A 15,383-nucleotide genomic window follows, 5' to 3' on the forward strand; every position below is an offset into this window, starting at 1 on the left:
TATTGGTTGGTTTGCATCCGTTTTAGCGTTTTTCTACGTAAAACACTGAAAAGACACGTTTTCAGTAATTTTGTTTTGTATTCCCATATTGATTGATTTCCATATTATTTATCGTTTTGTTGCTTAACATGCTGAAAAACACTCAAAAGACAGGTTTCTGGTAAAGTCGTTTAATTTTCCCATGTATGTGGCTTTGCATGCACTTTAGGGTTTGCTACATAACAGTCCGATAAAAAAACTAAAATTAACTTTTTGGATAATGTTCTTTTATCACATAATTGCCCTGAATTTTGCCAGAATTTTGGCATCTCGGTACCTATGAAGATGAATAACAAAAAAATAAATGAATCCTATATTTTTTATTTATTTATTTTTTTTTTTCTAAATAAAGAGTGTTATTTGTGGGTTTTAGCTTTTTGGTACTTAAGGAACTTAAAAACACTCATAATACACGTTTCTCGTAATGTCCTTTCCTTTCCCAAACATAAGGTTCTTTGCAGGTATTTAAGCGTTTTTATAGATAACATGATCAAAAACACACAAAATATATGTTTTTGTAATGTTATTCTGTTTCTCCATAAAGGATGTTTTGCATGCGTTTTAGTGTTTTGGTATGTAAGGAGATCAAAAACACTTAAAGTCAAGTTCTTGGTAAAAGTTAGTTTTATTCCCATGTAATGTGATTGCCCTGCCTTTTAGTGCTTTATTGTCTAACACGTTCAAAAACACTTAAAAGACACTTTTCTGGTAATGTCATTTTTTTTCCCAAATAAAGTTAGTTTCGCATGCAATTTTGTGTTTTGGTAACTAAGAATGTGAAAAACACTCAAAATACACGCATATAGTAAGGTTGTTCTGTTTCTCAATTAAGAGTGGTATTCATGAGTTTCAGCACTTTGGTATCTAAGAAACTACATACACACGAGTTTTTTGCTTTTTTTGCCTTATGGTTCTTGTGAAACTCATTATACACGTTTCTCGTAATATCCTTTTGTTGCCCAATATAGAGTGCTTAGCATCCATTTTCGTGTTTTATGTAGGTAACAAGCTCAAAAACACTCAAAATATACCTTTTTGGTAATGTTTTTCTATTTCTTGATATTGTTTGGTTTGCATCCGTTTTAGCGTTTTTCTACGTAAAACACTGAAAAGACACGTTTTCAGTAATTTTCTTTTACATTCCCATATAGAGAGACTTCCATATTATTTATCGTTTTGGTGCCTAACATGCTGAAAAACACTCAAAAGACAGTTTTCTTGGAAAGTCGTTTAATTTCCTCATATAGATGGCTTTGCATGCACGTTTGGTACATAACAGTCCGAAAAAAAGCTAAAATTAACTTTTTCGATAATGTTCTTTTTTCCACATAATTTCACTGAGTTTTAACAGAATTTTGGCATCTCGGTACCTATGAAGATAAAAGAAAAAAAAAATTGGTATTTTTTTTCTTTATTTTACTTTTTTTTTTTTTGGTTTCCTTATAAAGAGTGTTATTTGTGAGTTTTAGCTTTTTGGTACTTAAGGAACTTAAAAACACTCATAATACACGTTTTTCGTAATATCCTTTCGTTTCCCAAACATAGGGTTATTTGCATGTATTTAAGCGTTTTTATAGGTAACATGATCAAAAACACTCAAAATACATGTTTTTGGTAATGTTTTTTTTCTGCTTCTCCATAAAAGATGTTTTACATGCGTTTTAGCGTTTTGGTATGTAAGGAGCTCAAAAACACTTAAAAGCAAGTTCTTGGTAAAAGTTGGTTTTATTCACATGTAATGTGATTGCCCTTCTTTTTAGTGCTTTATTGCCTAACACGCTCAAAAACACTCAAAAGACACTTTTATGGTAATGTCATTTTTTTTTCCATATAAAGCTATTTTCGCATGAAATTTGGGGTTTTGGTAACCAAGAATGTGAAAAACACTCAAAATACACGCATTTGGTAAGTTTGTTCTGTTTCTCAATTAAGTTATTCAATTAAGTTATTATTAAGTTATTCAAGAGTTTTAGCGTTTTGGTATCTAAGAATCTCAAAAACTCTCATAATGCACGTTTCTCGTAATGTCCCTTTTTTTCCTCATATGGGGTGCTATGCATGCATTTTGGCATTTTTTTTTCACGTAATAGCTGAAAAAAAACACTGAAAATACACGCTTTTGGTAATAAGAACATAAGAAATAAGTAAATCTGCAAGAAGGCATCAGGCCTACACGTGGCAGTACTTGTATGAAATATGCCTACCTATTTCCACCTATCATCTCCATCCATAAATGTGTAATTTTTTCTTACAGTTCCCAAATGCCTCAGCACTAACAACTTGACTAATACGTCCGTTCCAATCATCTACTACTCTATTTGAGAACCAATTCCTTCCTGTCTCCTTTTTGAACATCAAGTTTTCAGGCTTGAACCCATTTTTCTTGTTCTATCATGGTTACAGATTCTAAGAATTTTCCTCTTGTTATAACCCATGTACCACTTAAAGACTTCTATCATCTCCAACTCTTAACCTACGTCTCTCTAAAGAATGTAAATTTAACAGCTTGAATCTCGCTTCGTAAGGAATACTCCTCATCCTCTGTATCCTTTTAGTCATTCTCCTTTGTACTGATTCTAATAGACCTTTATCCTTCCTATGATGTGGTGACCAGAATTGGACAGCGTAGTCTAGATTAAGTCTGACTAGCGCCAAATGTAACTTTAATATTACTTCGGGTGTTCTACTTTTAGCGTTCCTGAAAATGAATCATAATACACTATTTGCTTTGTTTCTGGCCTATTTGCATTGCTTTCTTAGACGGAGTTCAGAGCTAACTTTAAATCTCAAATCTTTTTCTTACCCTGAACCTACCAGAACTTGGTTGTTCATTGTGTAACTACTGTGTGGGTTTCTTCTACTTACGCTAAGTGCTTTGCATTTGTTGATATTAAAATGCATTTGCCATCTGTCTGTCCATTCGTTCATCCTATCCAAATCTACCTGCAAGGCGATGGTATGCGATTCTGACCTAATTAATCTACATATTCGCGTGTCATACGCAAATTTACTAACAACACTACTAATTCCACTATCCAAGTCATTGACATATAATACAAACAACATCAGCCCTAATACTAATAATCCCTTTGTCACCCCACTAATTACTTGACCCCACTCGGATTTAGAGCCGTTTATTACAACACTCTGTCGTCTGCCGCTTAGCCATGACCTTATCCAATCTAAACACCTCATCTCTCTCGTGTGCCCTAACATTTCTCAGTAGCCTCTGATGGGGTACCTTGTCAAACGCTTTACTAAAGTCCTGATATAGGATGCCATAACTATCACCATTATCTTCCGCCTGGTAAACCTTACTGTATAAACTTAACAAATTTTTCAGGTAAGACTCCCCCTTCGTGAAGCCATGCTGTAACTGATTTATCAAGTTATGTTTGTCTAAATGCTCTTAAATGTTCTTCGCTATTATTGACTCCATTATTTTACATTCAACAGAAGTTAAGCTGACAGGTGTATAATTAGACGTTAATTTTTTTTTTCTCCTTTCTTAAAGGTAGGTACTATATTTGTCTGCCTCCACATTACCGATACCTCACATGACTAAAGTGATTTCCTAAGGACAGAAACTAACAATTTACTTATAACCTTTTTCCATTCCTTAAATACTCTGGAATATATTTCATCTGGTCCTGGTGACTTGAACTTTTCAGCTTATCTATCTCCTGTTCCACTATCTCTTTAGTTATGGTAATATATGTCAGCTTCTCATTTTCTTCTACTCTAAATATCTTGTCACTATTCGGCAAATCCTGCATGTTTTCCTGGGCAAAGACAGTTAAAAAATACTCGTTCACAATTTTACTAATCTCCTCCCAACAACTAAGCAGGTCCCATTCTGCTGTCTTTAAGGAACTATTGTTTCTCTATTCTTCGTCTTATATGCCAGATAAAATCCCTTGGGGTCCATCTTCGCTTGGCTGGCTACCTTTAATTCATAACTATTTTTAGCTTTCCTTGTTAAACTCCTGATTTTCTAATTCATTATATTATGGCCTTAAAACCACTTCCTTTGTCTTTAATCTCATATACACTTCTCTTTCGTCCTATGTAATGTTTTAACCTCAGTCATCCATTTAGGATCATTCTTCTGCGATCTTATTCTTCTGTAAGGGATATTCCCTAACTGTCCTGAATGTAATTTATCAACGAAATATTTATTTCGCTTCTCTATAAAGGGTGTTTTGCTTGAGTTTTAGCGTTTCTGTACATAAGAACCTTTAAAACACGTTTTTAGTAATGTTATTTTGTATTCCTTTATGGAGCGCTTTCCATGCTTTTCAGCGTTTTGGTGTCTAACACGTTGAAAAACACTCAAAAGACACGTTGATGATAATGTCGTTTCGTTTCCCGATAAAGGGCGCTTCCAATGCATTTTTCTTTTGGTACTTAACAACATGAAAAAAAAAGTTTAAGTAAAAGTTTTCGGTAGAGTTGTTTTTCCATATAAAGTTCTAATCATGTGTTTTTGAGTCTGGGTACCTAAAAAGCTCAAAATCTCTCATAATACACTTTTCTCGTAATGTCCTTTCTTTTCTCCATGTAGGATGCTTTGCGTGTAATTTGGCACTTTTATACTTAACAAGCACAAAAACAATCAAAATACAAGTTTTTGGTAATGTTAATTTGTTTCTCCGTAAAGGTTGTTTTGCATGCGTTTCAGCGATTTCGGATGTAAGAAGGTGAAAAACACTCTAAAGATACTTTCTTGGTAATGTTATTTTATATCGCCAAATAGGGTGCTTTCAATCCTTTTTAGCATTTTGATTCCTAACACTCAAGTAAACACTCAAAAGACACGTTTCCTGTAATATCGTTTTGCTTCTTTATATAGGGATCTGCATGCATTATGATTTTTTGCTACATAATGTGAAAAACGCTCAAAATAAAAATTTAAGGTAATGTTGTTCTTTTTCTCTATATAGGGTGCTATTCATCCTTTTTAGCATTTTGGTACTTAGGAAGCTTACTTAAGAAGCCCAAAAACACAAATAAAACTTGTTTCCCCAAATGTCTTTCCATTTCCCCATATAGGATGCTTCGTATGTATTTTGACGTTTTGGTACATAAAAAGGAAAAAAAAACACTCAAAAACACGTTTTTGGTGATGTTCTGTTTCTCTATTAAGAGATATAGAATATATTTAATTTTCATTCAGACGGTTTAGTGTTTGGTACCTAAGAGACTCAAAACTCTGATAATGCACGTTTCTCGTAATGTCCTATCGTTTCCTCATACAGGGTGCTTTACATGCATTTTTAAGATGATATACGTAACAGACTCAAAAAGACTCAAAATACACGTTTTTGGTAAGGTTTTTTTTTTCTATTTGGTAAGATTATTCGTGTTTGTTGCACGTGTTTTAGCGTTTGGAACGTAAAAAGTTTAAAACACTTAAAAGACATACTTATTATTTTGCATTTTTATATAAGGTGCTTTCCATGCTATTTAGCGTTTTCGTGCCTAACACGATGAAAAACACATAAAAACACATTTCTTACATTGTTGTTTAATTTTCTCGTATAGCGAGCAAGCATTATAGTGTTTTGCTACCTGACAATGTGAAAAACATTCAAATTACACGATTTTGGTAATGTTTTTTTCTTTCTCTATTTTTGCGTTTTGGTACCTGAGAAGCTAAAAAAAAAAAAAAAAAAAACTCATAATACACGTTTTTTGTCATGTCCTTTCTTTTCCTCATATAGGCTGTTTTTGGTGCTTTGGTACCTAACAGGGTGTTTGCATGTATTTTGACATTTTAGTTCGTAAGAACCTAAAAAAAAAACACTCTAAAGACACGTTTTAGTAAAGTTGTTTTGTATTCCCCTATGGGGTGATTTCGTTGCTTCTTACTGATTTGGTGCCTAACACGCTCAAAAAATAACAAAAGACAAGTTTCAAGTGATTTCGCTTCGTTTCTTCATATAGGTCGCTTTACATGCATGTTGGCGTTTTGGTAATTATCAATACCCGTTTTTGGTAAGTTTGTTCTTTTTCTTCAGAGCAATATTGAAGTACTGATTTGGTACTTAAGAAAATAATAAAAAAAACACACATAACAAACGTTTCTCGTAATGTCCTTTTTATTTCCATATGCAGGGTGATTTGTTTGATGACAGGCGATTTTGTCATAATAAGCTCAAAAAAAAAAACACAAAATACACGTTTTTGGTTAATGTATTCTGTTTCTCTATATATGGTATTTTCATACGTTTTTAAAGTCGTTTCATATATCTATATATGGGTCTTTGCATGAATTTTGGCTTTTTGGTAACTAGCAATGTCATAACACTCAAAATGCACGTTTTTTTTTTTTTTTTGGCAGTATTGTTCTGTTTCTCCATATAGAGTGTTTTTCATGCGTTTTACCCTTTTGATACTAAGAAAATCAAAAACACTCATAATACACGTTTATCGTAATGTCTTTTAATTTTTCCCATATAGGGTTTTTCCGATTCATTTAGGCATTTTTTTACGTAACAATCTTACAAAAGACCCAAAATACTTGTTTTGTATGCGTTTTAGCGTTTTCGTATGTAAGGAGCTTAAAAACACTTAAAGGCAAGTTATTGGTAAAAGTTGGTTTTATTCCCATGTAATGTGATTGCCCTGCTTTTTAGTGCTTTATTGCCTAACACGCTCAAAAAAACTCAAAAGACACTTTTCTGGTAATATTCTTTTTTCACACATAAAGCTAGTTTCGCATGCAATTTGGGGTTTTGGTAAGTAAGAATGTTAAAAAGATTCAAAATACACCCATTTGGTAAGGTTGTTCTATTTCTCAATTAAGAGTGTTATTCATGAATTTCAGCATTTTGGTATCTAAAACACATCTCCATATGCACGAGTTTTTGCTTGTTTTGCCTTGTGGTTCTTGTGAAACTATAAAACACTCATTATAAACGTTTCTCGTAATGTCCTTTTGTTTCCCAATATAGAGAGATTTGCATCTATTTTCGGTCAAAAACACAAAAAATACCTTTTTGGTAATATTATTCTATTTCATGATATTGGTTGATTTGCATTCGTTTTAGCGTTTATCTACGTAAAACACTGAAAAGACACGTTTTCAGTAATTTTGTTTTGGATTCCCATACAGAGTGACTTCCATATTATTTATTGTTTTGGTGCCTAACATACTGAAAAAACAGGCAAAAGACAGATTTCAAATAAAGTCGTTTAATTTCCCCATATAGGTGGTTCTACATGCACTTTAGGGTTTGGTACATAACAGTCTGAAAAAAAAGCTAAATTTAACTTTTTTGATATTCTTTTTTCACATAATTTTCCTGAATTTTGCCAGAATTTTGGCATCTCGGTACCTATGAAGATCAATAAAAAAAAATTTTATTTTTTCATTTATTTATTTATTTTTTCTCTATAAAGAGTGTTATTTGTGGGCTTAAGCTTTTTGGTACTTAAGGAACGTAAAAACACTCATAATACTCGTTTCTCGTAATGTCCTTTTGTTTCCTAAAGATAAGGTTCTTTGCATGTATTTAAGCGTTTTTATAGGTAACATGATCAAAAACACTCAAAATATACCTTTTTGGTAATGTTATTCTATTTCTTTTTATTGGTTGGTTTCTATCCGTTTTAGCGTTTTTCTACATAAAACACAGAAAAGACACGTTTTCAATAATTTTGTTTTGGATTCCCATATAGAGTGACTTACATGTTATTTATCGTTTTGGTGCCTAACATGCTGAAAACACTTAAAAGACAGGTTTCTTGTAAAGTCGTTTAATTTCCCCATATAGGTGGCTTTGCATACACTTTAGGGTTTGGTACATAACAGTCCGAAAAAAAGCTAAAATTAACCTTTTTCATAATATTCTTTTTTCACGTAATTTTCCGAATTTTGCCCAAATTTTGGCATCTCGGTACCTATGAAGATCAATTAAAAAAAATGCTATTTATTTATTTTTATTTTTTCTATAAAGAGTGTTATTTGTGAGTTTTAGCTTTTTGGTACTTAAGGAACTTATAAACACTCATAATACACATTCCTCGTAATGTCCTTTTATTCCCAAACATAGGGTTCTTTGCATGTACTTAAGCGTTTTTATTGGTAACAAGCTCAAAAACACTCAAAATACATGTTTTTGATCATGTTATTCTGTTTTTCCATAAATGGTGTTTTGCATGGGTTTTTAGCGTTTTGGTATGTAAGGAGCTCAAAAAAATTAAAGGGAAGTTCTTCGTAAAATTTGGTTTTATTCCAATGTAATGTGATTGTTCTGCTTTTTAGTGTTTTGTTGCATATAATGCTCAAAAACACTCAAAAGACACTTTTCTGGTAATGTCATTTTTTTCCCACATAAAGCTAGTTTCGCATGTAATTTGGGATTTTCGTAACTAAGAATGTGAAAAACACTCAAAATACACACATTTGGTAAGGTAGCTCTCTTTTTCAATTAAAATTGTTATTCGTGAGTTTTACCGTTTTGGTATGTAAGAAACTTCGCTATATACACGAGTTTTTGCGTTTTTTGCCTTGTGGTTCTTGTGAAACTATAAAACACTCATTATACACGTTTCTCGTAATGTCCTTTTGCTTCCCAATATATAGTGCTTTCCAATTTGCGCGTTTTTTGTAGGTAAAAAGCTCAAAAACACTTTTTGGTAATGTTATTCTATTTCTTCATATTTGTTGGTTTGCATCCGTTTTACCGTTTTTCTACGTAAAACACTGAAAAGACACGTTTTCAGTAATTTTGTTTTGGATTCACATATTGACTGACTTCCACATTATTTATCGTTTTAGTGCCTAACATGCTGAAAAACACTGAAAAGACAGGTTTTTGGTAAAGTCGTTTAACTTCCTTATATAGGTGGCATGCACTTTAGTGTTTGGTACATAAAAATCCGAAAAAGAGCTATAATTAGCTTTTTTGATAATGTTCTTTTTTTCCACATAAATTCCCCTAATTTTGGCAGAATTTTGGCATCTTGGTACCTATGAAAATCAATATAAAAAAAAGCTATTTTTTTATTTATTTTTTTTCTCTGTAAAGAGTGTTATTTGTGGGTTTTAACGTTTTGGTACTTACGGAACTTAAAAACGGTCCTAATACACGTTTCTCGTAATGTCCTTTCGTTTCCCAAACATAGGGTTCTTTACATGTATTTAAGCGTTTTTATAGGTAACATGATCAAAAACACTTAAAACACATGTTTTTAGTAATGTTATTCTGCATCTCCATAAAGGAGTTTTTTGTATGCGTTTTAGCGTTTTGGTTTGTAAGGAGGTCAAAAACACTTCAAGGCAAGTTCCTGGTAAAAGTTGGTTTTATTCCCATGTAATGTGATTGCACTGTTTTTTTTTTTTTTTTTTATTTATTGCTCAAAAACACTCAAAAGACACTTCTTTTTTCCAACATAGTTTCGCGTGCTATTTGGGGTTTTGCTAACTAAGAATGTGAAAAACACTCAAAATACACGCATTTGGTAAGGTTGTTCTGTTTCTCAATTAATATTGTTATTCATGAGTTTCAACATTTTGGTATCTAAGAAACTTCTTTATATACACGAGTTTTTGCGTTTTTTGCTTTGTGGTTCTTGTGAACCACAAGTTCTTTTGCTCAAAAATAATAAATCACTCATTACACATGTTTCTCTTAATGTCCTTTTGTTTCCCAATAGGGAGTGCTTTGCATCCATTTTCGCGTTTTTTGTAGGTAACAAGCTCAAAAACACTCAAAATGTACCTTTTTGGTAATGTTATTTTATTTCTTCTTATTGGTTGGTTTGCATCCGTTTTAGCGTTTTTCTACGTAAAACACCGAAAAGACATGTTTTCAGTAATTTTGTTTTAGATTCCCATATAGAGTGACTTGCATATTATTTACCGTTATGGTGCCTAACAAGCTGAAAAACACTCATAAGACAGTTTTCTGGCAAAGACGTTTAATTTCGCCATATAGGTGGCTTTTAACCGCGACGGTTCATGGGCCACATGAACAAGGAACTGCAGGCTTGGCCGGGGACTAGTAGGAGATTCCCTGTAACCAGTTGGGGGCAATAAGCAGCAGGAAAGGACTAATTAACAGTTCCGAAGAACCAGCATAGGCCTAGCAAGCCACTGGTGTTACAGATTTTGCTCAAGAAACGCAGAACGTGCCTCGGAATCGGACTGACCAAAGGGTAACGAACCGGAATGGAACTGGACATGAAAATAGGAAACAAAAGACAATAAAGATTGCAACGATAAACTTGGCAACATTCAAGGATAAAGAAGAGGAAATAATAGAGATGATGAAGGAAAGAAAGCTGGAAATCGTTGGATTATGTGAAACTAGAATCAAAGGGAAAGGAGAAAAAACATTACATGAAAATTATAAGATCATAAATAGTGGTAATGAGGATGGAAGAAATGGGGTTGCTATAATGATGTCACCACTGATGGCAGAAAGGATGGACAGTATGGACTGCAGAAATGAGAGAGTGATGGGTATAACGTTAACTATAGAACAGACAAAAATTAGCATTATCCAAACATATGCTCCACAACAGGGCAGAAGTCTGAGGGAGAAAGAGCAGTTTTATGAAACTCTACAGGAAATGACAGAAACAATAAGATATCACGAGAATGTCATTGTCATGGGAGACATGAATGGACATGTCGGACAGAATAGAGATGGAGTAGAGCACGTCATCGGAGAGTTTAGCATTGACGAAAGGAACCAGGAGGGAGAAAGAATAATAGATTATTGTGTGATGAATAACATGTCCATTATGAATACTTATTATAAACATCAGGAGAGCCATAAATGGACATGGTATCGGTGGAATGCAGTACAACAAGGATATACTGAGAGGTCAATGATTGACCTGTTTCTCACCAACAAGAAAAACATATTTAAAGATGTTAGGACCATACCATCTGTGTCCTTAGACTCTGACCACAGGTTGGTGGTGGCTAAATTGAAAATTGCAAAACCAAAGGAAAAAGTCAAGAAAAAGCAAAAGAGATTCAAACTGGAAAACCTCAAGGACGAAGAGAAGAAGCAAGCACTGCGGCAACTGGTAACATTACGAAAACCAACCGAACTGGAATTGGATGAAATGAACATAGAAGAACAATGGAATAAATTCAAGAACACTGTGTATGGGGCAGCTGAGGAGACAGTTGGTATTAAAATCAAATATGGAACCAAAAAGAAAAGTACTGCATGGTGGACTTATGATGTTAAGGAAGCAGTCAAAGAAAAAACAAGATCTTTCAGAAAATGGATGAAAACAAGAAACATTGAAGATAGAGAAGATTACGTAGATAAACGAAACAGTGCAGAAGCAACCAAAAGAGCAGCCAAGGAGGACATGTGGATCAAGATTGGTCAAGATCTATAGAGAGACGTAGAAGGAACAAGAAAATTATTGTATAGCATGGCTAAGAACTATAGGAAAGGAAATAACGAATCAACATATGCAATAATGAACAAAACAGGAGAACTACTAACAAAACCACAGGAGATTGAAGAAAGATGGAGAGAATACTTCCAAGAACTTCTAAATGTGGAGGATGTGGAAGTGGATGAAGAGTGGAATCTAGATATACAGGAGGAACAAGGAGAGAACCCAAATGAGATCAGTATAGAGGAAGTGAAGGAGGCACTAAAGAAGATGAGAAGCGGCAAAGCCCCAGGGGACGACGAGCTCCCTATAGAGCTATTTAAAGCTGCTGGGGAAGAATGTGTAGAGTGGATGAGGTACATTTTCAGTAATGCGTGGAAAGAGGAGAAAGTGCCCCATGACTGGCACAAAGCAGTAGTATGTCCAATATATAAGAAAGGCAGTAAAACAGATTGTGCAAATTATAGAGGTATATCCCTGTTATCTCATGTTGGAAAATTGTATGAAAGAATAGTTTAGAAAAGATTAAGAACCTGTGTCGAGGAGAAACTAGGAATATGGCAGTATGGTTTCAGGCCCAATAGGAGCACGACAGATCTAGTGTTCACTTTAAAGATGATAATGGAGAAGAATTGGGAGTGGAACATTGATAAATATGTGGCTTTTATAGATCTGGAAAAAGCCTTTGATAGAATTAGAAGAGATTGCTTGTGGAGAGTCTTACAACATCAAGACTACAGCATAAACTCTAAACTGATACGAGTAATTAAGAGTATATATAAGAACACGGAGAGCAGAGTCAAGAACAGAGAGCTGGAGAGTGAATGGTTTAGCATTAAGACAGGAGTGAGACAAGGGGGAGTGCTCTCTCCTTTGCTATTCATTATATACATGGACAGATGCCTGAAGGAAGTGTGTGTAAGGGAGGATAAAGAGATCACGCTGGCCTATGCAGACGATGTCGCTGTCGTGACAGGAAGCCAACAAGATCTTCAAGAGACCATGACAAGATGGAATGATGTCTTAAATAGGGAAGGAATGAGAATGAACAAACAAAAAACAGAAATAATGAAAGTTGGCAGAATAAAGGAGGAATGTAATATTTACATAGAAAACGTTAAACTGAAGCAGACCGACAAATTTTGTTATCTGGGAGTACTTTTCGACGAGGAAAACAGACAGAATATAGAAATTTTAAATAGAATACAGAAGTACAATGCAAATAAATGTCAGTGCATTGTATCCCATACTTAAAGATAAGAATATTCCAACAAAAGCTAAAACCATAATATTTACAACAATACTAAGACCAGTACTTCTATATGGGTCAGAAACTTGGACACTGACAACAAGAACATCTTCACAAATACAAGCAGCAGAAATGAGAGTTCTGAGAATGATCCGAGGTGTGACCAGACTTGATAGAGTTAGAAATGAAGAAACCAGAGAGAGATTAGGGATAACATCTGTACTGAAGATAATTGAAAAGAACAAATTGAGATGGTATGGACATGTCCAAAGAATGGAAGATACAAGATACGCAAGGAAGTTTCTGGAATGGGTTCCTCTAGGCAGGAGGCCGGTGGGACGACCTAGGAAGCGATGGATGCAGGGAGTTGAAGAAGCTGCTGAACGAAGAGGAAGAAATCTACAAGAAATAACCAGAGATGAGGATTTCATGGATAGAGACCTTTGGAGAAGATTCGTAGAGGCCGGACACTGACAGGCATTGCCTACCTTGCGTCTGGTGAGAAACTGCCACTTGTAAGCCTGGTCACTTTTTACAGCTTCCCTTATTTCTTATGTTCTTATGTTCTTATGTACAAGTAACAGAGGGAGAAATGTTTTTATTCTTTTGATTTTTACTTTTTTTATCTACTTATTTATTCGTCTGTTTATTCACTCACTAGTCTCTATCTGCTTCCTTGCCTCTCTGTATGTATACATGTATGTGTCTGTTTGTTTGTGTGTCAGGAAGAAATCTCAACCACTATCTACGGATCCCAGAGCTCACATCGCGCCAACAAACAAATCATTAAATTTTGAGGTTAATCTATTCTATTTTTACGGACGTGAGATTTTTTTTTCTCTCTCTTTCCCCGGACTTCTCATTGGAGGCTCGCTTCCCTCCAATTTTCCTCCGGCAGAAGTTTCCCTGAGAGGCTGGTGAGGTATGCGTTCTGTGAGTGCCTTCCAGTTCTTTATTCAGTGGCGGGCTTCCCCACGATGACACACCACGCCGCGCCTGCTGAGTGACTCTGACAACACCCTGACCAGGAATTGTTTCCTGCGTGGTAATGGTCTGCACGGGAACCTTAAAAACTCTAAATCATCGCCTTCACTCACCCTTGCACACACACACACACACACACACACACACACACACGCACGCAGGCGCCGCGCACGGACCGGTACAGACTCAGCGCTATTCCCACCATGGTGCAAGCCATCAATCAACAGTATTTCGCTTCTAGATTAGACTTAGCTTTAGGATTAATGTTAAGTTTTTCCCCTGCCCCTCTGTACATTTTCAGTTTGTTAACTGCCTGAATAATAAACCGTGTATTATTATTATTATTATTATTATTATTATTATTATTATTATTATTATTATTATTATTATTATTATTATTACACACACACACACACACACACACAAACACTCAAATCGTCAATTTCTTGAGTTGAGGGTGAAGGGAAAGAAGCCACAAACTACCCCGTCCTTTTGGTTCTGGGTTTTCATAATTTTTGGAATGACTGGGCAGCCACGAGTGTTTGGTGGGCGAGTGGCTGGTCCCCGAGGCACGAGCCCCTGAAAGATGTGCCCATTGCGTTAAGTGAGAAGGGAACGACTTGACAAAGTATAGATGATTGCCAAGTATTAATCTATTTATTTAACTTTTTATCTGCCACGGAAAATTAGGAATGTTACACTGTGTGTGTGTGTGTGTGTGTGTGTGTGTGTGTGTGTGTGTGTGTGTGTTTACTTGTGCTATTTACCTAACAGTAAACATGATCAATCACTTTTTATTCATCTAATAATGTATATAAAAAATAAATACATGAATAGAAAAAAAACAAAAAAAAGAAAAGCATGATTCTTAAAACAATCGTTTCTGCTTATGTGTGTGTGTGTGTGTGTGTGTGTGTGTGTGTGTGTGTGTGAAAGTGACCGTGTGCGCGCTCCTGTGTGTATTCGCGAGCAAGTCTGACCCAGCGTGGCCAACAAAACCACAACTGAACACAGCACAACCCGTACCTTGGGCGGGGCGACGGTGATGTTGAGAGAGGAGGAAGCGGCGGTGGGGGTGGCGTCGGTGGGGTCTGGCGGGGGCACTGGGAGGAGAGCCTGATGAGGTGTGTGGCGCCGACCCAGGCCGTGGTGACGCAGCGGGTAACTAGCCAGCCCACCAAGATCTGCGGGAAGGTGACGGATGGGTGAGTAAGTGAGTGAAGGGCTGGAGAGTAAATGATGTGAGCGCGAGTGAGTCTGTTGAATGAGGAATAGAGAGCGTAAGAAAAGAAAACGTGAGTCTTAAGAGTGTGAGGGACAGGTGAGTGAGTGAGTGAGAGAGGATAAGGATTGTAAATGAGAAGAGGGTGGAAATGGTACGAGGGACAAGACTGAGTGAATAAGTGAGTCAATGAGAATAGAGAGCGTGAGGAAGGAAAAGGTTAGTCTGAAAAATGTGGCGGAGAGGCGAGTGAGTGGAGGAGTGGATGACTGTAAATGAGAGGGGTGAGAAAGGTGTGAGGGAGCGGATTCCGTGGGGTGAGTGAGTGAGACTGTTTGTTGAATGAGGAAGAGAGAGCGTGAGGGTGGAACATGTGAGTCTTCAGTGTCAAGCTATTTGCGTCTTGCCTCTGTCGTGAAAAATTATACGGATTAAATTCTACCACTAGAAAATAAACAAAGTTTTTTCTCTTCTTTCATTTTCTTCTTCAACTCTCTTTGTTTCCCCTTGAAGTTC

General features: G+C 35.6%; 1 protein-coding gene across 1 annotated transcript; it reads left to right on the top strand.

Moving 5' to 3' along the window:
* Positions 1–10,449: 10,449 nt before the first annotated feature.
* On the top strand, positions 10,450–13,458 carry LOC135111936 (craniofacial development protein 2-like). The gene is made up of 2 exons (XM_064025613.1): positions 10,450–11,187; positions 13,387–13,458. The coding sequence occupies exons 1-2, from the start codon at positions 10,450–10,452 to the stop codon at positions 13,456–13,458; spliced, it is 810 nt and encodes a 269-aa protein (XP_063881683.1).
* The last annotated feature ends 1,925 nt before the right edge of the window (positions 13,459–15,383 follow it).

The sequence above is a fragment of the Scylla paramamosain genome, chromosome 23 (assembly GCF_035594125.1).
Source record: "Scylla paramamosain isolate STU-SP2022 chromosome 23, ASM3559412v1, whole genome shotgun sequence".
NCBI lineage: Eukaryota > Metazoa > Arthropoda > Malacostraca > Decapoda > Portunidae > Scylla > Scylla paramamosain.

Bases quoted from the DNA above. Each gene is read 5' to 3' on its own strand.
- LOC135111936 (XM_064025613.1), top strand. From the start codon at position 10,450: ATGTCACCACTGATGGCAGAAAGGATGGACAGTATGGACTGCAGAAAT. The intron at 11,188-13,386 runs GTTGGTATTAAA...TTTGTGTGTCAG, and splicing joins ATGGGGCAGCTGAGGAGACA to GAAGAAATCTCAACCACTAT.